This window comes from Ceratotherium simum, chromosome 11 (genome assembly GCF_057802395.1).
Source record: "Ceratotherium simum simum isolate JZ-2026a chromosome 11, ASM5780239v1, whole genome shotgun sequence".
Lineage (NCBI taxonomy): Eukaryota > Metazoa > Chordata > Mammalia > Perissodactyla > Rhinocerotidae > Ceratotherium > Ceratotherium simum.
This window is the reverse complement of record NC_141910.1, coordinates 45111990-45139198: the sequence shown is the minus strand read 5'-3', so window position 1 is coordinate 45139198 and position 27209 is coordinate 45111990. Positions and strand designations below refer to the sequence as shown.

Sequence of the window (27209 nt, the reverse complement as noted above, 5' to 3'; positions counted from 1 at the left end):
CATTCATCATAAATACGCCAAGTAGGGGCACCTGACTGGAATATTCCAGTATTGTTCTATATGTTAGGCTAGCAACACCATTTCTTTACTCTGTGAAGAACCAAAAGAGGAATTCATCAAACACTGTGGAATTCTATATCTGTATGGGAATATAAACATTCACCTGGTAGCTCATGTCCAGGTCAATCCATTTGATTATACAAAGGAATCCCTTGAGTCCACGGTTAACCAAAGCACAGATGAAATGACAAGACAGCTGTGTCAAAATATTAAAGTATATCTGTTTATCAATTAGGTAAATTTAGGACAGGTCTTTAAAGAAAACTTGCCTATATATTGCAGAATTCCAGAGACAAGCAGAAATTTAAAAAAAAATTGTCAATTATCCATATCACCACCAGAATACTTCTTCAATGAGTAGATGTACACATCATCAGAGTGCCACTGTTATGATGATGGAATATGTGGGGAGATAGAAACGTAGGAATTATATTAAAAGGTTAAAATACTTATGGATATGAATTTTTTTTAAGTCTGAGAGCCTATTACATGTACATTTCGCTGAAAAGTTGGGCATTACTAATTTATTTCTAATTTCTAGATTGGTCTCTGACGTTTTGGGCAAACAAGGAAGAGAGTGCGAGGAGAGGTGAGACAGTTGTAGGCGTGAGGTCTATACACCAGGTCGAGAGAGTGAGGTCATGGGAATCCCAAGAGCTGGCCATATGTAGGTCACAGGCAAGGTGAGCTCAGGGAACCCTGGTCCTTTAAGACACGGTTTCCCCCAGACACAATGTTGATTCACTGCCCATTAAAACATGCTGTATATTCCAATTAAACAATGGAAGAGGGGTGGGGAGAGGGAAAGAGAGAGAGAACTCTTTAGCCAATATTACGCACTGAACTTTTCCATCCAAATTTCCAGAGCTTCTTCTTGTTGGAGATATTAATGAAGGACTTCTGGGGTACGAAACGTTTGCTTTATTTAGTACTTCTGCAAAAGCAGCTGCCTGAGGTTAACCATACCCTTTGGACTGTTAAAACATAATAATTATGAACTATTTTTGGCAGGTATCAGATAATTTGGATATGAGAGACAAAGAAGAAAGAGCAGAGATCATCTGAAGCATGGTTACGTAGGTTTTGATAAATGAGTACTTGCAAATAACTTCCATCTTTTCAATCACTGAAAGGTAAGATTTCATTGATATGAAATAATCACTCTGGTACTATAAATATCACATGAATAAAGTCAATTTTAAAATTAATAGAAATTATTATAAAGATATGCCCTCCTTGCCCTTAAAAATAAACATAATCTTAAACCTGAATAAGTTAAATCCTTTAATAAAAGCAGACTCTATCAACTATTCTTCATAATGGTGAGCGTTTTTGACAGCTAAACTTTAGAACGGTACCAAATCTATTTCAAAAATGTAATACAATATAGAAATCTGCTTAGAAACTAAATATTTGTTTAGTATTTCTGAATAATATATTTAACATATTATTGCATTTCTCTTTTTTCCCCTAATAGGTAAAATGCTTTGCCAGGCGCTTTATGTGAACAGTTAAAAGGAGAGCTAAATTAAAAACTCACTTGAACACTGCCTGCTCATTATGCACATAGGGGTTAGTACAACAGATATGGTGAAGATTACTGTTTTGACTACCTAATGTGCTCAACAAGATTTCTCAGGGGAGAACTAGGTCTAAATTTCTGTTCTTCCTCTACTCATTCCCAACCATCAAGTTTTTTAATGATCCCTTATAGTGTGCCCTATTTACTCAATAGGGACAAGCTAAACCTATGTTCGCTTAGGCCTGCCTAGCGAATTAGAACCACCTCAGAAATAAACGCTCCTATTTTGGGGAAAATTTGAAACAGTTTTCAGGTTCACAGATTCAGCTGAGCTTGCAGCAACCTGAACAAACCTTAGTTTTAGAAAACAGTATATGAATTGCAAAACTATACTTTAACAAATGTTCTCTGTGCTCCTTCAGCAGAACAAAGGGCAGGACAGGATGATTCTTGCCCTGGTCTTCTGTCTCTCTTTTGTGCAGTTGATTATTTATAAAGAGCTAGAAGGTGAAGATGATGCAATGTGTCATACAAAGACTTTAGCCAGTGCATCAGCCCCAGCACTGGCTATATAGCATTTGGATGGGTGGAAAGCTACATCATGAATTGATTCTTCAAATTTTTTCCGATGAGCTGTGAACTCCTGGATACACGTCTTACTTTCTAGGTTCCATAAACGTATTGAACAGTCATGACCTATATCAAAAAAAAAGAAATTGAAAGGAAAAATTACATTACTATGAAAATAATAAGGATAACTAAATAATCCATAGTTGAGGTACTTACTGCCAGACATCAAGTACAGGCCATTAGGGTCAACTGCTAAACTTGTAACAGCTTCTAGGTGGGCTACCATCGAGTGGATCAGTTTGCCTTTGGAAAAAGAGATTGTTACTCTTTATTAATAGCTTCCCTCATCCTGAGTATACGCCAGCTGCCACATTACACTGGTTTCTCCAGTCATCCCTCTCTGTGTACTTACTGCATCAATAGCTTTTTCCATCAGCTGAATCAACACGCGTCTCCCTCCCCGCTCTAGCCATGGTAACGATGAGAAACAAAAGCTCAAATTTCATATTATATTTTTGTCTTTCACATCACAATATGGAAGTCAGTAATTTGTACACAAATATTCCTTTAAGCTATGTTCATTAACTTGAACTCGGACATAATTAACCATTTACTTTGTATCCATTAGCTATAGGCAAATTAAATGGGTTGTGGGAAGAGCAGAAGAGACTGAGACAAAGACAAAGGAACAGCGAGAAAACCTGGCCACAATTTTGGTGGAAACAATATAAAGAAAGGAATTAAAAATATTAAATTACTCATCACTCGCAGCTAAGCAAAGTCAGCAAAAGCCAACTTATTTACAAAGTCACTAGCAGATACTCAGGTAAATATGGCTGCCAATACAGAGCAGTTTTCTCCCACTACAGCTCCTCAGGAATTTTCTTTAGTGAAATGCAATCCAATAAAAACAGGGAAAGCCCCCATGCCCCAATTCAAATTCATCAGGATCAGTCAGTCAGTATTATAATACAGAAAAGATCAGTCCATGGAAAAACAAATAAAATAAAACAAATGACTGTAACACTAAGGCCATTCAAAAACTGAACAATTTTAAACAAAATATAATGATCATATGCCTCTACTTCCAACATGTTTCCACTTTTCCCCAATATAGTCACAGCAAAAGATCGTTTTCATTGGTATTTGAATGAACTTTTCACTGTGTTCCTAGTGATAAACTTGGCTCTAGGGCCAAAATATAGCTTCTACTTACTATTAAATAAACCAAGATGATTCTATATGCTATCATGAAGACTCGTCTTAGCAGATTTGGATGCAATGAACAGAAACTGAACTAGGAGAGTACTTGTGTTTCACTACCTATTGCCTGACTATAAAGCCACTGACAGACACCAAAATTAGCCAACTTATAGTGGAGATTTTGCTTTAACGATAATCAATTTTTAATAAATTCTTACCTGTATTATTATCATAGAATTTGATATGCCTGTCTTCATGTGCAGTGATGCTGATGGGAAGAGTGGGATGACTGATGACTCTATTTATTTGGCAAGAGGAGTTGGCTGCTAAAAAGAAAAAAATTAAAGAGCAACACAAATTAGTTCAAGCTACTATTTCTTCAAACAAAAGAGAACTGAATACTTACTTAAGTAAATGATGTAATTTGTCTTTAGTTCATTTATTCTGCGATTGTGTTAAGAATTTCTATGTTAGGAAATGAGAATCACCTGAGCAATACTATGCTAACAAATCTGGAGGTACCTAAGCACTAGAATTTCCTTTTCTACCACCGGCTATCTATGGTGCCACCTAGAGCTTAGCCTAGAAACAATGACATTTTTCATTCCACAATATTCTGTGATATTTCTGCTACTTCAATAAAGTTCCATCATTGCTTACACATAGATAATTCCTAAATTTAAATCTCAGTTCTTTCTAGATACAGAGCTCTTTATCACATGGTTATCACCTAAAGATAAACATGACTTGGGGCCGGCCTGGTGGCATAGCAGTTAAGTTCGCACGTTCTGCTTCCGCAGCCCAGCGTTCATTGGTTTGGATCCTGGGCACGGACCTACTCACCACTCATCAAGCCATGCTGAGGCGGTGTCCCATACAGCAGAACTAGAAGGACCTACAACTAGGATACACAACTATGTACTGGGGCTTTGGGGAGAAAAAAAGAAGAAACAGGAAGACTGGCAACAGATGTTAGCTCAGGGCCAATCTTCTTCTTGAAAAAAAGTTTCTTGTTGAAAAAAAAAAAATGACAAAGAGAGCTTCTTAACTCTTTAATCTTCTCTTTCTCATCATAACAGAAATGGTAATCATTGACAGTCTATCATGTTTGAAATATTAAAACAGCATCCTAATAGTATTTTTTTGTGCACTATTTAATAGTTTTCAAAGAGATTTCAATTATATGCACAATGAGACAGGCAAGCCACGTCATTAGGCCCAAGTCACAGTAAATGAACCAAGGTCCAGAAGTTGTGACTCCCCAAAAATCATGTGACAAAGCCAGTACCACCTGTTCTAACTTCTACCTCTAACCCAATCAGATAGTTCATGCAAATCAGACAATTGCCAAAACTGGTACTAAACTATCACAAGTTCCTCCTGAAAGCCTTTTATCAAAAGGAAATCAATCATTAAGAAGAACTTAGGTTTAATTAGTGATTTTTGTTAAGGTAATTTTTGCAAGGAAAAATCTACATAAAGATAACACTAATTTAAGATATATCAAAGTTAAAAAAAAAGTCATGAGGGCCAGCCCCAGTGGCCTAGTGGTTAAGTGTGGCATGCTACACTTCAGCAACCTGGGCTCAGTTCCCAGGCACAGACCTACACCACTCGTCTGCCAGTGGCCATGCTATGGTGGCAGCTCACATACAAAAAGAGGAAGATTAGCAGTGGATGTTAGCTCAGGGCAATCTTCCTACAAAAAGTGGAAGATTGGCAGCAGCAGATGTTAGCTCAGGACGAATCTTCTTCAGCAAAAAAATATAGTACATTATTGGGACAACTGGCAAATTTGAATGTAAACAGTAACTCAGACAACAGCATTGTGCCCATGTTAAATTTCCTGATTTTGATAATGTAATGTGCTATGTCAGAGAATGTTCTTGTTCTTAGGAATTAATTACATGTTAAAGGATCTAGGGATATAGAGGTACGACATCTCGTAAGTCGTTCAGAATTTAAAATTATACACACATACAGAGTGATAAAGCAAACGTGACAAATGTGGCAAAATGTTAAAAACTGGTGAATCACATAATAGAAAATACAGCTAAATATAGCTAAAAACAATAGTCTATTGAATTTTCATGCAGTTCCTAGAAATATGACATCTTAAAAAAATTTCATATTGGCTTTTTAATTTTACTACTTAGCTTTAGGTCATGTATTTGAACATAATTTTAAATTTACTGAGAGTCTAAAACCTATATTTCTTGCAGAAAAAAATTCTCTTTTCCTATTCCATTATCTCAATTTTGAATTTTTGTCTCTCTCTTTTATATCCAAATCGTTCAAAGCTCTATTCATATCTACTTTCCCAAACATTCATCACAGGACACCAGAAGAAAACAAAAGACAACTGACTGGGAAGAGAAAATAAAGAAAGCCAAAATGGAATGAAGGAAATTTTTGAGAGAAAAAGAGAGAAGGGAGAAAGACACACACATTCATGCAAATGCTCGTGTGCACACACACCATGGTAATTATTTTTACAGCTAGTTCTCAGATTAAAACAACAGTATATATCTATACAGTTTTCTTTACCAACTGTAACCTAAACTCTGATTGTCTGGATTAAGCCTTAAGACAAAAAGCAATGGTTAAAAAAAGCCAAAAACCAAAAAGATTCTGTAGTATCTTCTTTACAAGCTGAGAAATTATTTATTTCCTGACTTTCCGTATCCAATAAGTAGCTTCAGATTTGGGATTCTGAGAGGCAGAACTTAATCTATATTCTAATCAGCACCGAGCTGTGTCAAATTATATTATTAATATAAAATTAATTAAAAATGAAATTATGAAAAATAGATTTTATATTCAGAATAAATATTATTTTCTTCAAACAGAATTGAAAACTAATTGTTTTGTATAAAATTAAACTTGACTCCTCTTTGTAATAGCTCAAATGGTATTTCAAACAGTATAGTTTATCAATGTGCATAAACTTAACCCAAAGTCTTAAAATCAACGGTAAATTATTATATCCTTCTAAGTAACCGTGTTCTGTGATTTAGGAGGCAGAACACTTCATAATGACAAGCATTTTTTATAGCTGACTCCAGTGGTTATAATTTTGATAAAGTTTAAAAATTGATCCAAACAGACTATTTAAAGTGGTATACATACTCGGATCTAGATTCGATTCCAAAGTGAGAATTCGTTGTTGTGTTTCCATGTTAAAGATGCTTGTATATCCTTTGCTGAATGATGCTACCATATGGCTTGGGTCACTGCTCACTAGATCCACAGAGGCAGGGATTCCCAATTCTAAAAGAGTCAGAACATATTTAAAGAGAACAGCAATCAGAGAGTTTACTTGACAATGTGCTTAAAATATAGCAAAACAAATAGTGGCATGATTTCTTTAAGAAGTAAATAAGGCTCGACATTAGAATAAGAATTAGCTCACAGCCATTCAGTGGAGATTATTTCTTTTGTTACTTTTAGTCCTAGCCTATTTTATCTTCCTTACCTGTTCAGCACATCTTCTACCTGTTACTCAGCTAATATATTCACGGAACACAAGCCTTTATTAAGAAAATAAATAGAAAACATGTATGGACTATAAGTTTTGCTGCTTCCACCTCAACCTGGAACTTAGAGTGGCATCAGGAGAATTCTTCATTTTAAAAGCCCATCTCTTATTAAGAATTCTAACTCATCAAAAATATGGAATTTAAAAAATAAAATTTCAAATTGTTATTTATTGGTAGGTCATATAAATATCAAATACAGGCAACTCATCAAAGATATATTAATGACCAATAAGCACATAAAAAAGTACTCAAAATAATTAGCCACCAATAAAATAAAATTAAAACCACAAACACACCCACCAGAATGGCTAAAATTAAATAGACTGCCTACAGCAAATGGTCATTAAGGATTAGTAATTAAGGATGTAGAGCAACTGGAATTCTCATATATTGCTGTCAGTGGTGTAACACGGCACAATCGCTTCAGAAAAAAGTTTGGCAACTTCACATCAAGTTAAACACACAATTCTACTTGCAAAGCCCAGCAATTTTACTTCTAGGTCTTTACCCGCCTATAATAAAAAAACATATGCATGTTCATAGCAGCTTTGCTTGTAACAGTCAAAAAAAAGAGGTAAATGAATAAACACATTGTAGTTTAACGAAATACTAGTAAACAATAAAAATAAATTATTGATACTTACAACATAGATGAATCACAAAAACATTACAGTGAGAGGAAAAAGCCAGATACAAAAAGAGTGTACCTTGTATGATTTCATTTATATGAAGTTTTAGAACAGACAAAACTAATCTATGAAAGAAATCTCAACAGTGGGTACCTCTGGCTGGGAATGGGGAAAGGGGATTGACCGCAAAGGACACAAAGAAACGTTGCGGAAGTGAAGGAAATGTTCTATATCTTGATAGGTGCAAGAGTTATGCATTTCAAGATTTTATTTATTTTCCCCCCAAAGCCCCAGTAGATAGTTGTATGTCATAGCTGCACATCCTTCTAGTTGCTGTATGTGGGACCCGGCCTCAGCATGGCTGGAGAAGCAGTGTGTCGGTGCACGCCCAGGATCCGAACCCAGGCCGCCAGCAGCGGAGCGCGTGCACTTAACCGCTAAGCCACGGGGCCGGCCCCTGAGTTATGCATTTCAAACTCATTAAAATGTATCCTCAAAATCTGTTTTTTACTGTATATAAATTATATCTCAAAAAAAGTTTTTTAATGTGTACTCTTTCACCAAATACTGTTTTTAAAAATTATACATAATAAGTTGGAAACTCAAACAAATATACTTTCATTGCTTAAAATACTCTTCAATTAAATTTAAACAGAGTTTGTAGAATCACTTATTTCTTTGCTTGTTTGCTTTTAGAATAAGATGTTTTATAAAAGATTCAGTAAAATAATTTTTAAAAAGTATGTACCTTGATTATCATTAAATACACTTAGGGCTGGAGCAATCTCAGTTGTATTCCATAAACGGAGAGTGCCATCTGCTGAACAGGACAACAAACGCTGATGTGCCGCACTATAAGCCAAACCCCAGACTGCATCGGTGTGGCCTAGCAGAGGGCCTCTTAATACAGAAGGATCTATACAAAACAGCAAGAATGCAAAATTAGGAGGAAAAAACCAAATCATAAAGGTTCTTAGATTACATAAAAAATAAAATATAAAAACAAAAGCACCTAATAACAGTATAAAATATGCTTCCTAGTTTCTATTATTCTGAAATGCTGCAATAATTAAAAACAGACTTGGAAATTTGCAAATGTAGAGTTTAAAATTTATAAATTAAAATTCAAAAGTACATATTTTTCTCCTTAAAAAAATTAGGTGTTTCCTTCTCCCTCCCTTCTCTCCTTCCATTTGTCTAGATTTTTAAAAAAGCACATTAACACAAATCATTTGAATTTAATCTCCCTTCAGAGAAACCACAACTCATAGTCCCTGAGGACGTGAACAGAGAGCTTTTCCTCCTCTGACTTCCTTCAGCACTTTGGATATAATACTACTTTAGGCCACTTATCCTACTGTACTATGAATGGCAGTTATTCCTGGGAACAACCGGCCTCTGACATTCATGATGGACATGAATTGAGACCTACAGGAATCCCCAAATTCTCAAACAGCAAAAACTGACATGTGAATGATGTGCATGTGGGGGAGGGAGGAAGAGAGCAGAGGGAAGATTACTTAGCACTGTTTCATGATAAAAGTCAAACTGGAAACTTTATTAATCCTCATAATGACTCTACAAAGTGGTACTTTGAAGATGGCCCACAGATGTTAAGTTTAAAATGTCAATGGTGTTATCTGTCCTATATCCTCTCTTGGTCATACCATAAAACATTTATTAAAGATACAGTGTGCTTTAGGCACTATGCCAGATGCTGGGGCCACATAGATGATTAAGGCACAATACTATCCTTGTCCTCAAACGACAATGAAGTACAATAACAGTGACAGACACCAGTTACCATGAAGAATAACTGGAATGAATGGAAGCTTCTTGGAGAGAAGGACACCTAATATGTACAGATGTTGGCTAGGCAAAGAGGAGAGGAAAGGCATTCCTAGCAAAGGAGGCAGCACCCACAAAAACCACAGAAGGAAAAATAGCAGAATATGTGAGGAAATTTATAAGCAATTCAGTATTACTGGAGTGTGAAGTTTGAGGCAGGAAGTGGATGAGATAAGAGTGGCTAGTTTATGGTGGCATTTCTACAGCATATTACGGTACTTGGAAATTAACCTGAAAGCAATAGGGAACTACTGAAGGGTTTCCCAGGAGCAGCAGGGTGAAGTAAGTATTTAATAAGGTAACTTCGACTGTAGTGTAAAAGACAGATCGGACAGAATCCAATTGAGGGCAAAAGGACTGTTTCGGTAGACAGGGAGAGGGATGATGAAGACCCAAGTGAGGGCAGTGATAAAAGGGGCAGAGCTGAGGAATAAATTCAAGAAATATTTAGGGGGTGATATCAAAAAGACTAGTAATTAATAAGGTGTGGATAGTAAAACAGAGCAAAGAATCAAGAATAACTCTTAGGTTTCTAGTTAGAGTAATTCTGGTAGTACCACCAACTAATGAAGAACATATGGGAGAATAAACAAAGGACATGCGTGGATTTATGGACAATGAGACAAACACTTTGAAATGTTCTATAGGCAGTCTGAGGCTTAAAGAAGAGCTTCATGAGTCAACAGCATATAAAACCATAAAGCATATTAGATCTACCAAGGAATATGTACACAATGCAAAGAACGAGTTAGGGTCTGGGCCTGGATAAATGCCAGGAAGGATGAAGGATAGGGAACAGAAATTGTCACAGAGTTAAGTATCAAAAAAGGCAACAGCAGACACATTTCAAAAAGGATACAGTGGTCCACAGTTTCAGAGAACCAATACATCTAGTAAAATAAGGACTGTAAAATACCCGTTGGTTCTGCCAATTAGGTAGCCACTGATAATCTTGTTATATTTCAGTGGTATAGCTAGACGACAGAATGCAGAGGGATGATGCACAGGGAAAGGACATGGAATTAGTAACTAGCAACTGTGTTTTCTAGATAATACCACCAAAGAGACATTGATGATGAAGGAAAGAGAGACTAAACATAAGCCAGAGAGGCAAATGGAGTCAAGAAAAGGCTTCCCCTTGTCCAGGATGAGAGATACCTGAGTTTATTTATACGCTGAGGGGATGGAAAGACAGCAAAAAGGATAAGGCTTAAGATGAGAGCGGGAGAGTTGGGGGGGCGGAGCGCGGGAGGGAAAAAGGTTGGGGGGAGAGGGAGGGGGAAGAGAGAGGGGGTGGGGAGAGAGAGGGAGAGGAAGGAAGGGAGAGAGAGCTATTAGAGCACAGTCTCAAAGGAAACTAGAGAGAATGAGGTCAAGAGCAAAAGGAGAAGGGTTGGCTTGGAACAGAACAAGGACAACTGATCTATGACAGAAAGATAAAGGAGGTAAGGAAAAGAATGGAACAGATAAATCTGTAAACGAATTGGGGAGGGAAAAGAGGTTTACCTTTCACAAAATATATGTTAAACGCTTATTAAATAAATGTTAGGAGAAATTTTTGCTTATTGAATTTCTTAGGTTTGGTGGAAAATTAATCTGAAGTGAGAATGATAATAAACTATGGTTTTATGATAAATATGACACTTCATACAATTCTAGAATTTAAGAGGAAACCAAAATAGTCAATTCCTAAACAGCTTTTGTAAGGGATTTTATGGTAATATCTAATGATAGATTATAATATGAATTTATGTTTCATGGTACTGTTCTCAAGACTAAAGGGCACTTCTTAATTTTTAAGGCCTTCTAAATATTTTGGTGCCATGGAGTTTAAAAGTCGTTAGCCTCTACATCCTCCAATAATTGATCAAAAAGATGATGCCAATATTCATTTTCCTTTCAAGTTGTTTGCCAAGAATAGTGATAAAATATGATTACAGATAAGTAATAATGTATCAAGTACTGTACAGATGCCTAATATGACAAAAATAACTGTAATCAAGTCAGCATTTCCAATCAATAAGACTTTGGGGGGGTGGGAACTGTTTTCTCAGGAAGAATACATTTTTTTCTTTTTTCTTTTAGCATTATATATCAAATTGATTCCTAAATACAAGAGTCTTTTTTAACAAAATAAAGACATGGTTCTCTTACCAATTTATTTTCAAAAATATCTCATTTTATCCTTATACACACTATGTAAAATGTGTAAAAAGAAAACATTTTTTTCTTTCATATTTTGGGGAATCACATACCATAAGAATCATAGGGATCGATGTTGGGGTTGGTAGTGTTCCAGCCTTGGATCAGTCCATCAGTGCCACCACTATAACACTGCTCACCATTGCTGCTCATTACCACACAAAGCACTGGACCTCTGGGAGATAAAAATCAATTTCTATTCTCTAAAATCAATCTGATAATAGGACTTGTTAAAAATAAGAAAGCTGAATTATTCAAATGGCTGTCTATTTTTCTGCTTTATACAACGAATAAAAATATATCAAAGCATTGTTCATTTTTCTTCCGGTGCTAAACCAGAGGTTGGCAAACTATGGCCTGTAGGCCAAATCCAGCCAGTGGTCTGTTTTTGTACAGTCTTCAAGCTAAGAATGGTTTTTACATTTTTTAAAGAGTTGTAAAACAAAAACTAAACTAAAACCAAGAATGCATATGTGAAAATATGTGGCCTGTAAAACCTAAAAAATATTTCCTATCTGACCCTTTATATAAAAAGTTTGCCAATCTCTATGTTAAATCAGGTAAATAGGTATAGTCCTTAAGCTTACATGGAAACAAAAAAAGCATTCACTATGTGATCACAATAAAAAAATTCTCAAATTTTTTTTTTGGTGAGGGAGATTGGCCACGAGCTAACATCTGTGCTCATCTTCCTCTATTTTATACGTGAGATGCCGTCACAGCAGGGCTTGATGAGCAGTGCATAGGTCTGTGCCTGGGATCCAAACCTGCGAACCCCGGGCCACCAAAGCGGAGCATGCAAACTTAGCCACTACCCTGCCGGGCTGAGTCCTCAGATATTTTTATCCAGGTTCTCTTTAGGTAAAAAAAAGGTCATGATTTATAATATTTGAACCTAATTGCCACAACATTATTTTAAGAGAGATATATACATCATTTAAACATCATGCAAATAAAATCTTAATTTCAGCAAGGATCTTTGTTGGGTAGTGGTAAACTTGTTTTCAACGTTATATTACCTGCCAGCTTCTTTTACATTTACAAAAACACTACTAAATACAAATAACACATAACACAAATACATAAGTGAAAAAAAATAAAATATTCTAATCAGGCTGATTTACAGTGATGTTGATTTAAAACAAAGAAAAAACACATACTTACTTATGAGCCCTGAATGTATAGATAGGCTCCACGTCAAGAGAAGTACTCCTAAATCAGAGAGAGGAGGACTTTTACCACTCTAAATTTCAGTAAACAGTAGGACTGAACATGTCATAAAATTGCCTTTAGAAATACCTATGCTATGGTAATATACCATCTTCAACCCCAAGACACATAAAAAAGTTTACCTAACACCAATCACATATTTTTGTGGCTTCAAGAAACAAAATCCTTGTTCAGTAATAATACCTTACTACAGTGCATTTAGCATTATCATAATCTATTTGACTAAAGGGAGAGATAGCCTCACTTAGGGGAAACAACATCCTGGGCTCTGAACAGATAAATTTCTGGATTCAATTTCCAGTTCTATCATTAACTAGCTAACTTTAGGCAAATTATTTAATCTTTCAGAATTTTGGATTCCTCTATGTTTAAAACAACCCACAAAAATACAGATAATACCAAATACTCACAGGATTGAATGAGATTCTACAAGTACAACAGCCTAGGATAGAACCATGCACTTAGTTGGATTTCAATAAATGGTACTGTAATTTCCCTGCATTTCAATGAAGGTTAATATGTCTGTCCTTGATACTTGTAGAAACTGTCCAGGTCATCAGTTTACTTATTACTGAGAACACTGAGTACACGAGTACTCTACAGAGCCCAATACTGGCCATGATTGTTAATGGAAACTGGATTTAAAGTCAAGTACTCACCATTTTCTACACGGTATTGCAGTTTTTTATAAGCATATGATATCTCTCCTCAAGTCATTTCCAAAGTTTACGTTCAAAGGTAAACAGGGTACTGTTATTTACATGTGAAGGTATTATTACTAAGCTATCACCAGCAAGAAATTTGTTTCAATATTTTTCTAAATTTTAGTCAAGAATATATGATGATATGCACATTCTCTAGTCTAATGTGATGCCCATAGCGACCAAAGAACTAGAAAGACAAAAGGCACAATTTATAACCAGGAAATAATTTTTCTCTGCTGAAGATACCTGATCTATATGAGGATTCACTTGGTTCTAGCAAGATCTGCTTGAGCTATCTGATGACGAATGATAAATCAAGAATTTTATCTGGTCTATGTATGACTCACGGCAGGAATGTCACTGATCTCTTAAAGTGGGCAACGGATATCCTCTACTAGTAGCAAAACTTCTGTAATCTCCTCTATCTGATGTTCCTTTCTGCTGTTCTAATAACAGAAGTGCCTGACACTGTAGAAGGGCCCTTGCTGGCAGATGGTGGGTTCTGGACCATGTGACCCAAGGAAGAAGGGATAGAGCTCCAATAAGGACCCCACCAAGTGGGGTCAGGACTAGCTTGGTGACTGATAAAAGGGTTTATACCAATGCATGCCTGTCCATGCTTGGAGAGGAACCAAGCGGCCAAGGCAAGCACTAGCAGTTTAGTGACGGCAACAACAGTGCCTTTCAGTCTTGACATTTTGTTGGTATGGAAAGTACCTAAAGGGTCAAGGCCAGATGACAAGACCCAAGAGAGGTCCCTTACCCCTCCTAATCAGCCTTCCCTCCCTTCCACTCTGTAAGTCTAAACCTAGTAAACAATGGGGCAGGCTGGGGTGGGGGTTCGATGATTTTAAACATGCCTACACCTGTTTACAACAACAGTACAGGTAACTTTAGTTTGCAACTAACAGTACAATTACTCCTTCAGTACAGATAAAAGGCTCCTCAAATATGACAGCCATTTAAAACATTGTATAAAGACTGTAATCAGCATTCACAAGCCCTGGGAAACCATCAGATAATACCGCTTCTTCCTAAGTGTCAATTTTCCAACCTAATATTAGAAATTGCGAGTATGAAGGAAAAAACACTCTAAATTATGTGACATGGTGAAGAAGAAAGAACTAGAAGAGATATTTGGGGAACTTAATAGCAAATAAGAAATTAGTTTTCTGCTGAAAAACTGTTAAAATATTCAAATAAAATTAAAGTAGAATATTCTCACTTTTTGGCTGGAGCTGTTTTCTGCAAATTCCACATTTTTAATGTGTGATCTTCTGATGCTGTTATCAAAACAGGCTCAGTGGGGTGGAAAGCAAGGGCTCGAATGCCATCAAAGTGACTTCTTAATGTAAACTTAGGGTTCCATGTCTTCCTCAATGCATCTTTATTGTTTGCTATCTATTAAAGAAACAAGAAAAAAGATACTTACAAATTTAGTTCAGGATAGGAATAAAAACTATAATTCAACATAAATTCTTGCTGATTTGCCATTAAACCATCACATTTTGCAACTTTCAAAACAGTATAATTTTTAAGTGTAAATAACCAAATCAATAGGCAAAACTAGCAACATGTCAACAGTGGTTTTTTTTTAAGAAATATGAATGCTATAATAAGAAAACAGGTAACAATTCAATATAGAAAGAGGATCAAATAATTTAATAACAAAACAGATCTTCACTCGAATGATTAAAAGAGACAAGTAATTTCAACCTAAATTACAGTATAGAAACTAACTTTGGGTAAGAGTTGAAAAACTAAGTTATTTTTAAGTCTGTTAACATTATAGAATACGATCACACTTCCGAGATTTTCGTACATGCTAACAAAAGATAATTTTCTTCATCAAATTGGTAACAAAGCTTATAAACTAGAAACGTAAAATGTTAAAACTGGAAGAGACAATCACATGTTAACAAAAAAACAGATTCCACTGGGAAAACAAACACATCATTATGTTGCTTTTCTCCAAAGAAACTCCATCTGAACAACTGAAAAAATGCACTAATTTTTCATTCCAACTAATAGGAAAGCTAAAGAGGTGGGTGTTTGACTTTACACTAGCACCATGTATGAACTCTCCATACTCCAAGGCTAACTAACAATCATGCTAGGTTTAAGCAAGAGTGGGGCAAGTATTGGTAACATACTGGAGAAATATTACCATACTAACAATGACAAAAACCAACAATAATACTAAGAACGGCTGCTATTTTGAGCATTATTCATTATTTTGAACATTATTCAAAAAGACTTAACATGCATTAACTCACTTATCCTCACAACAACTCTATGAAGTAGGAGTTAACGTTACCCCCACTTTACAGACTAGACATATAAAGAAAAGAGAAGTTAAGTGACTTATCCTCTAGTAAGTGCAGAAGTCAGGATTCAAATCCAAGCAGTCTGTCTTCACAGAGGCTACATTCTTAATATAAACCGTAATTTAGAACCCAGCAGTTTAAAACTGCAGAAAAATTTGGAGAGGACATGTCACAATTAGGGCAATAAGAGAAGACAAAACACACTATGCAAGAAACTACTGTAAGAATTGGGGCTGGTTATCCTTGGGGGAGGAGGGGGAACAAGTGAGTTGACTTCAGTTAAAGAGCTGAAAGGTTGGGGCCAGCCCCAGGGCCTAGTGGTTAAGTTTGGTGCACTCCGCTTTGGTGGCTCGGGTTCGCAGGTTTGGATCCCGGGCGAGGACCTACATCACTCATCGGCCATGCTGTGGTGAGAACCCACAGACAAAATAGAGGAAGACTGGCACAGATGTTAGCTCAGGGCTAATCTTCCTCAAGCGAAAAAAAGAGGAGGATTGGCAGTGGCTGTTAGCTCAGGGTGAATATTCCTCGGCAAAAAAAAAAGAGCTGAAAGGTTTTCATATGTAAGAGCAATTAGATTCCTTCTGAATGTCTTAATGTGGTAGGCAGCCACTAAGATGGTTCCCAATCAGCCCCACCTCCTCATATTTACACCTTGTGTAGACCCCTTCCACATTATGGGGTTGCTTTGTGTGACTAATGGCATACAGCAGAAGTGGTAACAAATTATTTCCAAAATTATAGATTATAAAACCTTCCATCTTTGGTGTTCTTGCTCTCTCTCTTTTCAAGTGCACTCACACTGGGGGAAGCCATCTGCTCTGCTGAGGCCACAGAGAGGCCGATGTGGTGAGGAGCTAGTCTCCAGCCAATAGCCAGCAAGCAACCAAGGCCTTCCAAAAACCACATGAGTGAGCTTGGAAGCAGATCCTCCCCAAGTCAAGTATTCATGTAAGACTCTAGCCCTTGCCAACGTCTTGAGTACAGCTACATGAAAGAGCAGAACCACACAGCTAAGCTGCCCCCAGACTGCTAACTCACAGAAACTATTAGATAATGTTTGTTGTTTTAAGCTGTTAAATTTGGTGCAATCTGTTACACAGCAATAGATTACTAATACACTTAATAAAACTAGGAACTACTTTTAGAAACAGAGAGATAGATATAACACAATTCAGAGCTATGAAAATAGAATGAGCTTTCTCTGTAAAGAAGACTGAGTTCCATTACGTATTGGACAAATTCTTTGTGGGGTTAGTATAAAGGGAACAACAAAAGTATCTAATGGGGACTTCTGCTTCTAGCCACGATGGACTAGATTATTAGGACCAACTCTGTACTGAGGACAAGTAGAAAAGCAGAGCTAAAAGTAAAAAATGGGGAACCAACAAAATAGTGAAGAAACACCAGGCCAGTATCCAGAGGAAGACAGAGGCCTAAGGAGCTGAGCCCCATATTTGGAGCTGTTTTTCCCCAGAGGGTGTTTACTGATTCCAGAGGGAACGACTGAGAGGTCGAGCTGTGTTTCTGACAGTTTTGTAGTGCAACGGGATACAAATTGGTGTCCAAACTTGGCAAGAAACTGGGCTTGGTGAACCACCCTGCTTTGGGTTTTCATTTCAAAGGGCTGCGTCCTAGACAGAAGAGTGAACTGGATTTCATAATTTATATAAATATTGAATCACTCTGTTGTACACCTGAAACTAACATATGTCAACTACATTTCAATAAAAAAAAATTTTTTTTAAAAAGAGTCAATTAGAAGAACACAAGCCCTTGCAGAGATCAGCTTTAGATCATCTCAAAATCTGAAAATGGAGTGAGGTGATCTAGATTTCTAGTGGCTGCAGACACTGAGAGAGTAAATTAAAATATGCTCTCTGGGGGAAGATATCATCCCAGGCCTGCAGTTATTTCTATAGACAATTTTTCAGATATAGTTATTTGGACATAATAAAAAATAACCATGCCCATACGAGATAACACAACATAAATGAAAACAAGTAGAAACAACACATAATAGTAACAGAATTACAGAGTCTCTGATTCAAATTTTCAAATAATCATGCTTACTATGTTTAAGAAGATAAAAGATTGAAAATTTTGGAAGAAATCCGTAAACAAAACAAAAAAAAATTCTAGAAGCAAAAAATATAAGGCCTTACCTTATATTTTTTACCCCATAACAGATGGGTTTAATTACAGACTACACATAACTAAAGAGGGAATTAGCAAACTGGAAGATGGGTCATAAAAAAAATCTAGACTTAAGTATGGAAAAGCAAAAGATGGAAGATACAGAAGAAAGGGTACAGGAGACTGAATATAGAAAGAAGATCTGGGGCCGGCCCCGTGGCTTAGCGGTTAAGTGAGCACGCTCCACTACTGGTGGCCCGGGTTCAGATCCCGGGCGCGCACCGACGCACCGCTTCTCTGGCCATGCTGAGGCCGAGTCCCACATACAGCAACTAGAAAAATGTGCAACTACGACATACAACTATCTACTGGGGCTTTGGGGGGAAAAAAAAAAAGGAGGAGGATTGGCAATAGATGTTAGCTCAGAGCTGGTCTTCCTCAGCAAAAAGAGGAGGATTAGCATGGATGTTAGCTCAGGGCTGATCTTCCTCAAAAAAAAAAAAAAAAGTTTAAAAAAAAAAAAAAAGAAAGAAGATCTGACAATATAACTAGAGTTCCAGAAGGAGAAGAGAGAGAGACAGAGAGAGAGAAGTGCAAAAGCAGTATTTGAAGAGAAACGGCTGAGAACTTTACAAAACTGATGAAAACATATTAAACCAAGGAGGTCTAAGAATTTTTAGAAGGTTAAATAAAAAGAAACCTAAACGTTGGCTGACAATCAAGACAAAGGGAAATATCAGTCAGAGAAAAAAATCAGACTACCACTGAATGACCAACAATAGAAATGACAGTTGACTTCAGCAAAAAACAACAACAAAGGACAATGAAATAATATATTTAGAGTACTTTAAAAAACAAAAAAGAACCCTGGGGCTGGCCCGGTGGCGCAAGCGGTTAAGTGTGCATCTGGGGTTCACTGGTTTGGATCCTGGGCGCGCACCGATGCAATGCTTGTCAAGCCATGCTATGGCGGCGTCCCATATAAAGTGGAGGAAGACGGGCATGGATGTTAGCCCAGGTCCAGTCTTCCTCAGCAAAAAGAGGAGGATTGGCAGATATTAGCTCAGGGCCGATCTTCCTCACAAAAAAAAAAAGAAGAAGAAGAAGAAGAACCCTGCCAACTAGACTTCAGTATCAGAGACAATAGTTAACACACTCAGGTGAAATAAAGACAATTTAAGAAAACCAGAAACTAAGAGAAGTGGGCACCAGTAGATCTTCCCTTAAGAGAAATATTAAGTGTTCTTAGAGTAAAGGGAAGTGATCCCAGATGGACAGTCAGACATGCAGGGGAGAATGGAAAAAAGCAAAATGGATAATCCTAACGGAACATCAAGTGTACAAAACAGTATCTTATAGGAGATACAGGTACAAAGAAATAAAATATATAATAAGAATGACATACATGTAGGGTGGGAGTTTTTTAAATACAGTGTTAAAAGTGTTCCTAAGGTCTTTGCATGTAAAATTTTGATAAAGATGTATGTAGTAATCTCTAGGGTAACAATTAAGAGAGTAACGAAAAAGTGTATACACTCCAAATAATGGAGTGGGGGGGGGAGGCGTGAATAAAAAAGTCAATGCTAATATAGGCAAAAATAGGAGAAAAAAGGAACACAGAACAGGAGGCACAAATAGATGGCAGATTTAAATCCAAATATATCAGTAACTACTTTAAAAAGAAATGGATTAAATACTCCAATTAAAAAGGTTGCCAAAGGTTAGCTGAAAAAAACAAAAGTCAACTAAATGGTGTTTTAAAAAGACAGATGTAAAATATAAGGATACAAAACAATTAAAAATACAAATGATTTTTTAAAAAATCTGTATCACATATGTGAAAATGGAGTGCAAGGAGTTCATTTAGATTAGGTTATTCTACTAGTTGCTGGTGAAGAAAAAAATGGACTAGGATGGGACGTAAAAAAGAAGTATAAGGATTTCGGCTGTTTTTGGAAGTAGAACCCAAAAGACTTACTAAGGGCCTTAGCACAGAGAGTGCGAGTTTTTGATTTGCAGGAAGAGGAGTGAGTGGTGAGGGTTCCTCTTTGGAGTACTTCCTTATCATATCCATGGTTTGCTTAGGCATTCATCCTACATCCCCCACGTGGCAGGAGCTACACTGTATTCTCCAACAAAGATAATGAAGTATCAAAGTCAGAGGATTTTAATGAAGAGATAAGACAGGTTGTAAATACTTCATGAAATAAGCAACTGTTTTTCTGACAATTTATGATGATGAACAATTATAAATGCATTTATAAAACAACTGTGTTTGGGATTAAGTAAATGTACTCATGCATAAAGGTATAAAGATTTCAATTTTGGTCCAAATTACTGATGGGTCAGCCTTAATATCTGGAAAGCACTCTGTACAAATCCCTGCCTAACAATAGCTAAAATCATTTCTCGCTAGGATATTGATAATGTACTAATGAAGCAAAACAAATGTTGCCCTTAGGCAGGCATGAATTTCAACTTATCACTGGCACCCCAAAACATAAAACAAAACTCAAACTTGGTAATGGAAAAGGGAATTTTTCCCTTATCTCAAACCAATGAACAAGCTATACTGACTTAAGGATTTAGGTGAAGCCCATAATTTTAATCTCTACGTGATGTGAAAAATATTGTTTATCTTTATAATATGTTCATATTTTCAAAGTTTGCAATTAAAACTAACCAAATTCTATACTTGTGAAGAAGTTTTACCGCTGCCATCTTTTTCTATAAAATTAACCTTTTATTTTCAAAAAACGAGTAAAAACAAAAATAAAACTACTCACATCATAAGTTAGTGAATCTGCTTCATTGGCCACTGTAAGGCCTGCCAATTCTCCAAGTCCCAGTTCACTTTCGAGGGCTTCATCTGCTCCCATGATGAATGACTTCCCAGAAGAAGGAGGAAATGTCAATGCTTCCACTGAAGGAGGAAGACAAAAGAAACATAAAATCCTCTAAAGAGTTAACAATTAGTCTCATAACGGCATGTCTACATTTGATTATTATTACTTTTTTTTTGGTGAGGAAGATTAGCCCTGAGCTAACATCTGTTGCCAATCCTCCTCTTTTTGCTGAGGAAGACTGGCCCTGAGCTAACATCCTTGCCCATCTTCCCCTACTTTGTATATGGGATGCCTACCACAACATGACTTGACAAGCGGCTCTAGGTCCACACCAGGGATCCGAATCTGCAAATCCCAGGCCGTTGAGGCGGAGTATGCGAACTTAACCACTACGACACCAGACTGGCCCCTACATTCGATTATTTTTAAATGCTTTAAACACAATAAAATTTAGTGAGCAGAAAATCCTAAAAAATTAGTTGCTTCTTCGTATCTTAACCATAGCTAAAGGTATCATCTAATTAGAAAAGTAAAACGTGAAACAAATCCCATAGTCCACTGTGCTTTCTTTTTCACTATACAGAAAAATAATGTGACTAAAGGAAAGCAGGTTTTCCTCATTTGATATGTCATGCTAATTACCCAAATTATTTCTATCAATTATTAAACATAAGGGGGATAGTTAAGTATCCAGTCTAAAATACATGTAATTTTAAAATTATAATTATGATTTTATGTTAAGTAAATAAAACAAAATAGAATTATTCTACATGGTGACCATAACTGTAAAAAGCATAAGCATATAGACAAGGACTAAAAGGGAACAAGGAAAAACAGAAAGTAGAAAATGTGACTAGACTTTCAGGTTCTTTTTTCCCTTTTTCATTTATCAATGATAAACTGCTTAAATAAAATATTTGAAAATATTTATGTGAGTCTCAAAGTAAACATTTACTACCTATTTATAGACTTAATTTTCTCACTGTTGGAATGGTATATATAGGACCACCTATATACACCAAATACATGGCTTCTGCGGAACTAGGGGATGTTCTAAACTAGAATTTAGAGTTGGTTTTTAAGTTTATGCACTCTTTTTCAAGTCTTAAAGATTAAAGTTGGAATCAAACCCCCTGGAATGTAAGAAAGCCTACATTTGAGGAATACTATGTAGATCGAACTTTTGTAGAATAAAATTCTTCTCTTTCAAATAACTGAATTTAGATATGTATACCCAAGTGTTTTTGTGCTCCAAAGTGTCTTAAATACTTGCCTTCATCTGCCCTATTTATTTCGTGTTCAGGAAGCCTGGAGCTGCTGGGTCTGGAAGGTGAACCCACAGATGGCTGCAATGAGGGAAGTTCATCAACATCTCTCAAATTAGCAAGCATATCTTGTAGTTTTGACCTATTGGGCCCTAGTCAAAAAAGGGAGGGAGAGAACAAAAAAGAGGAAATAGAATTATCCAACTGCATCAAAATGGTGCCATTAACCTTATTCATATCTGCCAACATTCACCTTTAAAACTGCCCTACTATATTAAAAAGTTTTTAATTATATATAAAATTACGTTAATTATTTTCCAAGTTTTCTAATTATTTTAAAAGTTTATTATTTCTTGAAAAGAATTATGTTTTACACATATTTTCTAAATTAAGCTAATGGAATAACACCACTATTTGCATGAAAAAGAACACTCATGTGCAATTTGGACCATTAAAAATAATATTATTCTATAATCCTTGTATATTTCTCTAAATGCAGAGAGTGAAGCTATTGCGTACTGAATTAAACAATAACGTCCCTTTTTGTTTGTTTAAATTAAGTTGCATTCATTGCCTTACATCATGAAGCTAGGGTACTCGAGGTGAAGTCTCATGCCGTGCTGATTACTTACCTGAACTTTGATTCTTCATTCTCTCACATCCCTGTTTTGACTGTTTTATATAGGATAGAGACTGAAACAGATCTTCAGTAGTTTTTCCTGTTATAAGTTTAATTAAGAATGGGAAAATCTTACCCATAGTCCGTTATGAGGTTTTTTCCTATACCAGCAAAGAAAACAACTATTTTTAAGCAATTTTAACTAATACCTAGAAATATATTTCAAGACAGTATGACTGGAGTACACAATTTGACTGGAAATATTTCCACTAGACCATATAAAAAGGACTCAAACTTTTCCAATGAGTAACATTTAAAAATTAATTTAAAATTAATTAAATTATTAAAAAATAACTTATGGTGGTTAAATTTTAAAAATATTTTAAAAATTTAAAAATTAAAATATTTAAATTAATATTTAATTAAAAATTTAAAAATATAAAAAATATTCATGGTGGTTTATAAATTAATGCTTCATATATCAATTCAAAGCTTTGCTTCAGTTTTGTTTTTATAAGTCTTTCAGTTCTGTTTTATCATGTCTTCTCTTCTTCCCAGACTAACATTTTATCAAGATAACATGAACTGATGATGATAAAGAAAATGTGCTGAACCTCAGTCTACAATCCCTCTGTCTTCAGTGAAAGACACTGAAACTTCTGCTCTCTGTCATTTTTCTTCACCATACTAAAAAACTATGTGCTATATGTCTGAATACTGATCATAATTCCTAGATTCAGGAAATCCAATAGCTTCTATTAGTAGGAATAATGTTCCAATCAAACGGTAGTTTTAGACCTTAAGTGCCCAATTCCAACTACAGTGATGCCTTGATATTTGACAAGAACTGAATAATCAATACAGTAAGTAGATGGCTTCTACATGAGTCCTGGATACCTTACCAATGGAAAGATTTTTCCTTATTATAGCATAATGAGTTAAAGTAATATATTGACTTTAAGTCAATCTGAAAATTAAAATATTGTCCTTGTTTCTCATGTATTATATACAAATTTTCCTCAAAATTTCAGGTTAACTGGTTTTGTCATGGCTCTGAAAAGCTGTAACAAATCACATCTCATTATCGTTTATGATTAAATTTTTTTTATCAGTATATTTGGATAAAAGGTACAAAATGTTCTTATTTTTTAATATTAATCTTTCTCAGTGTGATTTAATTTATATTGAGAAAGCACTAAATGACATCATCTCAGTTATGTAATGGGGGTACTGTGATAACAACAATGGCCACTGACTTTTTACCCATTCAAGTTAAATACTTGATAAGATAAATTCTAAGATATTTTAAATAAAGATTTAAGTGTTTATCAGTAACTACCAGGTGGTAAAAGAAATGTCCTAACAGGAATGACTGGTCTTTGATACGCCTTAGCATCAATATAAAAAAAAAGAAAAAGCATAACCTTCCAGTCTTTTGCAACTTTTAAATACATGTTTCACTAAGTTGGATTTTAATCTCACTTTACACAACTTTAATATCCCAAAGGATGAAATTCCTATTGCCATCAAAGGGAGACCCATGTTCACACTGTCAATGAGAGGGGAAGCACAAGGAGACAGTTTAGCCTTGCTCTCCTAAAAAGGTGTTTAAGACAGTTTTCAGGGATGTTTAAAAGCTTTTGTATTTCCATTTTATATACTTAACTAGATTTATTGCTAAACTTTATTAATAATTTGCACAATAAGTCATATACATGATTCACAGGGCTAGAAATTTCATTTTAGCTTCTGTTTTTGATGTGGCACACATTTTACTGAAAAGACACAAGTTAATTGGCAATATTATTATAAATTAAATTGGCAAAAAATTTTAAATTAGAAAATAAATACTTTTAAAAGTTGTGTATTTGACTCTGTGCCCTGTACAGCATACAGTGGTGAGAGCAAATGAACTGTGTGTTGTGAACACATAGAATATTCAGGGGTAGAAATTAACTTTCTTTCTGTCTCCGAGAACTAAAACTACAAGCAATAATTTTGGTGGATTGCCAGAGGGTCACACTAGAGGAGATTTAAAACTGTCAGCAGTGAAAAATCATTGTTGTAATTAAGCACATATACTTTAAAAAATCAAATTATCACTATGCTCCAATACATAGTCCCACACTCTCATGAGGCTCTGGATTTATTACTGGGATATATTATGATTCCATAATCATATGTGCCATTTTTAAATTTTTTTTAAGTTCATAATCAAATAGCTAACCATTTAATTTCAACCCCTGAGAGCAGGTGAAAAGGAAAGAGGTCAGGAGCAGAAAAGAAAAAGAGTAAGTAGTTTTAGGAAAACATTGAAAAAAAAAAATTGGGGGGATATGAAAGAGGCAAGATTTATGATTTACAGATACAATGTTTTCCACTTACTCTTCACCCCCTTTTTCCCCTTTCTCTCCTTTTTGTATTGTTCCTTGAGTTTGGTAATTACTCCCTGGTCCACATTCCAAGCTTCAGGCATGAGACACTGGTCTTCCTTTTCTAAACAGAGTGAAACAAATGAAACATCCTTTTTCAATAAAACATTGAACGCTCAAGTCAATTCACTGCTATGTCAACGAATGACATAACCATTTTCTTCATAGTATCACTAATTTAAAAAAGTTTTTGCTTATTCATTAGATATACATCACATAAAATATAATACCTAAGAAACAGTGATCAATTCAATTTCCTAGGCAATAATATTAAATTTCTCTTGAAACAGACATAGGAAAAAGAAAAACCTGGAAGATTTGAGTGACTTTTAGCAAATGAAAGCCTCAAAACTCTATAATCAAGAACCCCTCATTTTCATCCTATTTTCTGAATTCGATTAGGATTCACTCACAAAAAGACATTTCTTATTAATCTACGTAATGAGAGAAGTTTTTTTTTTTGTGGTAACATTGGTTTATATCATTGTATAAATTTCAGGTATACATCATTATAGTTCTATTTCTGCATAGCTTACATCATGTTCACCACCCAAAGACTAATTACAATCCATCACCACACACACACATGCCTAATCATCCCTTTTGCCCTCCTCCCCACCGCCTTCCCCTCTGGTAACCACCAATCCAATCTCTGTGAGAGAAGATTATTATTAAGAAATAGTACAAAATAGTCTTTAATGACCTTTTCTTTCCAAAAATTGTATACTTTGACATGTGTTCATCAACAGATGACCATTTTTATTTTATAGGCCTTATAAATAGCACTTGTAAACTTATCAATCAACCTGCATTCAAAATTTAAAACAATTTAAGTGATGTTAGTTTATAGATTCTTAAAACAGGAAACTGTGCCTCTAGCAGAAAAGAAATTCAATCATTAATTTCCACTATTTCAGGAGAGGAAAATTTAAAACGCAAATATATTATATATTTTATACTCACTATAAAATAATTTATATACTATATAATGTTACATGTTAGCTCAGAACTCTTGCTTGAACTCAAGACTCATATATCCAACTGCTCATTCTACATTTCCATTAGGAAGTCTAATAGATATCTCAAACCAAACATACAAAACCAAACTCCCAATCTCCCCGAGCCAATCCCATCCACAGAGTTCCCCATCTTATTTGATGGCAATTCCATACTTCCATTTTCTCAGAACAAAAACCTCCCTTTCTTTCACACCCCACATCGAATATTTCAGGAAATACTGTTTTCTCCACCTTCAAAGCACATCCAGAATCTGACTACTTCTCAGCACATCCACTACTTCTCTAACCACTGTCTTTTAAGAGAATTACTGCAATAGTTGTCCCTTCTCCCCTCCAAGTCAATTACCAATACTGGTTGCCCTGGGTAGTCTATTCTCAACATAGCAGCCAGAGTGATGCTTTAAAATAAAAGTTAGATCATGTCACCCTTCTGCTCAAATCCCTCCCATCATTCCCCATCTCCCCAGCGTCTAAATAGCCCTAAATGATTTGGTCATTTCTTAACTACATTCCTCTTACAATCACTCTGCTCCAGCCACTCTAGCTTCCCTGAACTCCTCAAGCATACCAGGGCTGCTGCTACCCGGCATTTGCTTTGGCGTTCTTCTTCCTGAACGCTCCTTCCTCAGATACCATATGGCTAACTCCCTCATCAACTCCAAGTCTTTTGCTCAAATGTTACCCTCTCAATGGGGCTCACCATGACCAACCTATTTTAAATTGTAACCTGTCCCCTCCACCCCACTCCAACCTGAGCACTCTCTATTTGCCTTATTCTGTTCTATTTTTTCTATTTTCCATAGCATTTATCACCTTCTGACATATTATATCATTTATCATGTTTATTGCTTATTGCCTATATCCTCTTATAGGACGTAGGATATAGGGACCATAGAGGTAGGAATCTTCACTTAGAAGACTTGGCACATAAAAGTCACTTGATCAGTATTTGTTGAATGACTGGAATAAACTGAGATGAACTAGAATAAACAAGAATCTACTTTTAACAAGTTTCAATCTACAATTTAAAAAACTACTTACTGCGGCCTCTGAATATA

The 27209-nt window shown here is 35.7% G+C and overlaps 1 protein-coding gene across 3 annotated transcripts in view; it reads right to left on the bottom strand.

Annotated features, from left to right (window-relative positions):
- Window positions 1-261: 261 nt before the first annotated feature.
- The window catches only part of STRN (striatin), a 95400-nt gene continuing 68452 nt past the window's right edge, over window positions 262-27209 (bottom strand). For 2 of the 3 annotated variants that reach the window (XM_087436899.1, XM_087436900.1), the window contains exons 8-19: window positions 25086-25196; window positions 22714-22800; window positions 22090-22233; window positions 20757-20893; window positions 14733-14908; window positions 12738-12785; window positions 11627-11748; window positions 8272-8439; window positions 6485-6625; window positions 3574-3681; window positions 2369-2455; window positions 262-2278 (exon numbers count right to left, since the gene is read on the bottom strand). In XM_087436899.1, the coding sequence (XP_087293025.1) occupies window positions 2109-2278; window positions 2369-2455; window positions 3574-3681; window positions 6485-6625; window positions 8272-8439; window positions 11627-11748; window positions 12738-12785; window positions 14733-14908; window positions 20757-20893; window positions 22090-22233; window positions 22714-22800; window positions 25086-25196 (1499 nt within the window). In that variant the 3' untranslated portion in view covers window positions 262-2108. The remainder of the gene's footprint in view (window positions 2279-2368; window positions 2456-3573; window positions 3682-6484; window positions 6626-8271; window positions 8440-11626; window positions 11749-12737; window positions 12786-14732; window positions 14909-20756; window positions 20894-22089; window positions 22234-22713; window positions 22801-25085; window positions 25197-27209) is intronic. The other variant, XM_004418143.3, reaches the window with a different exon arrangement.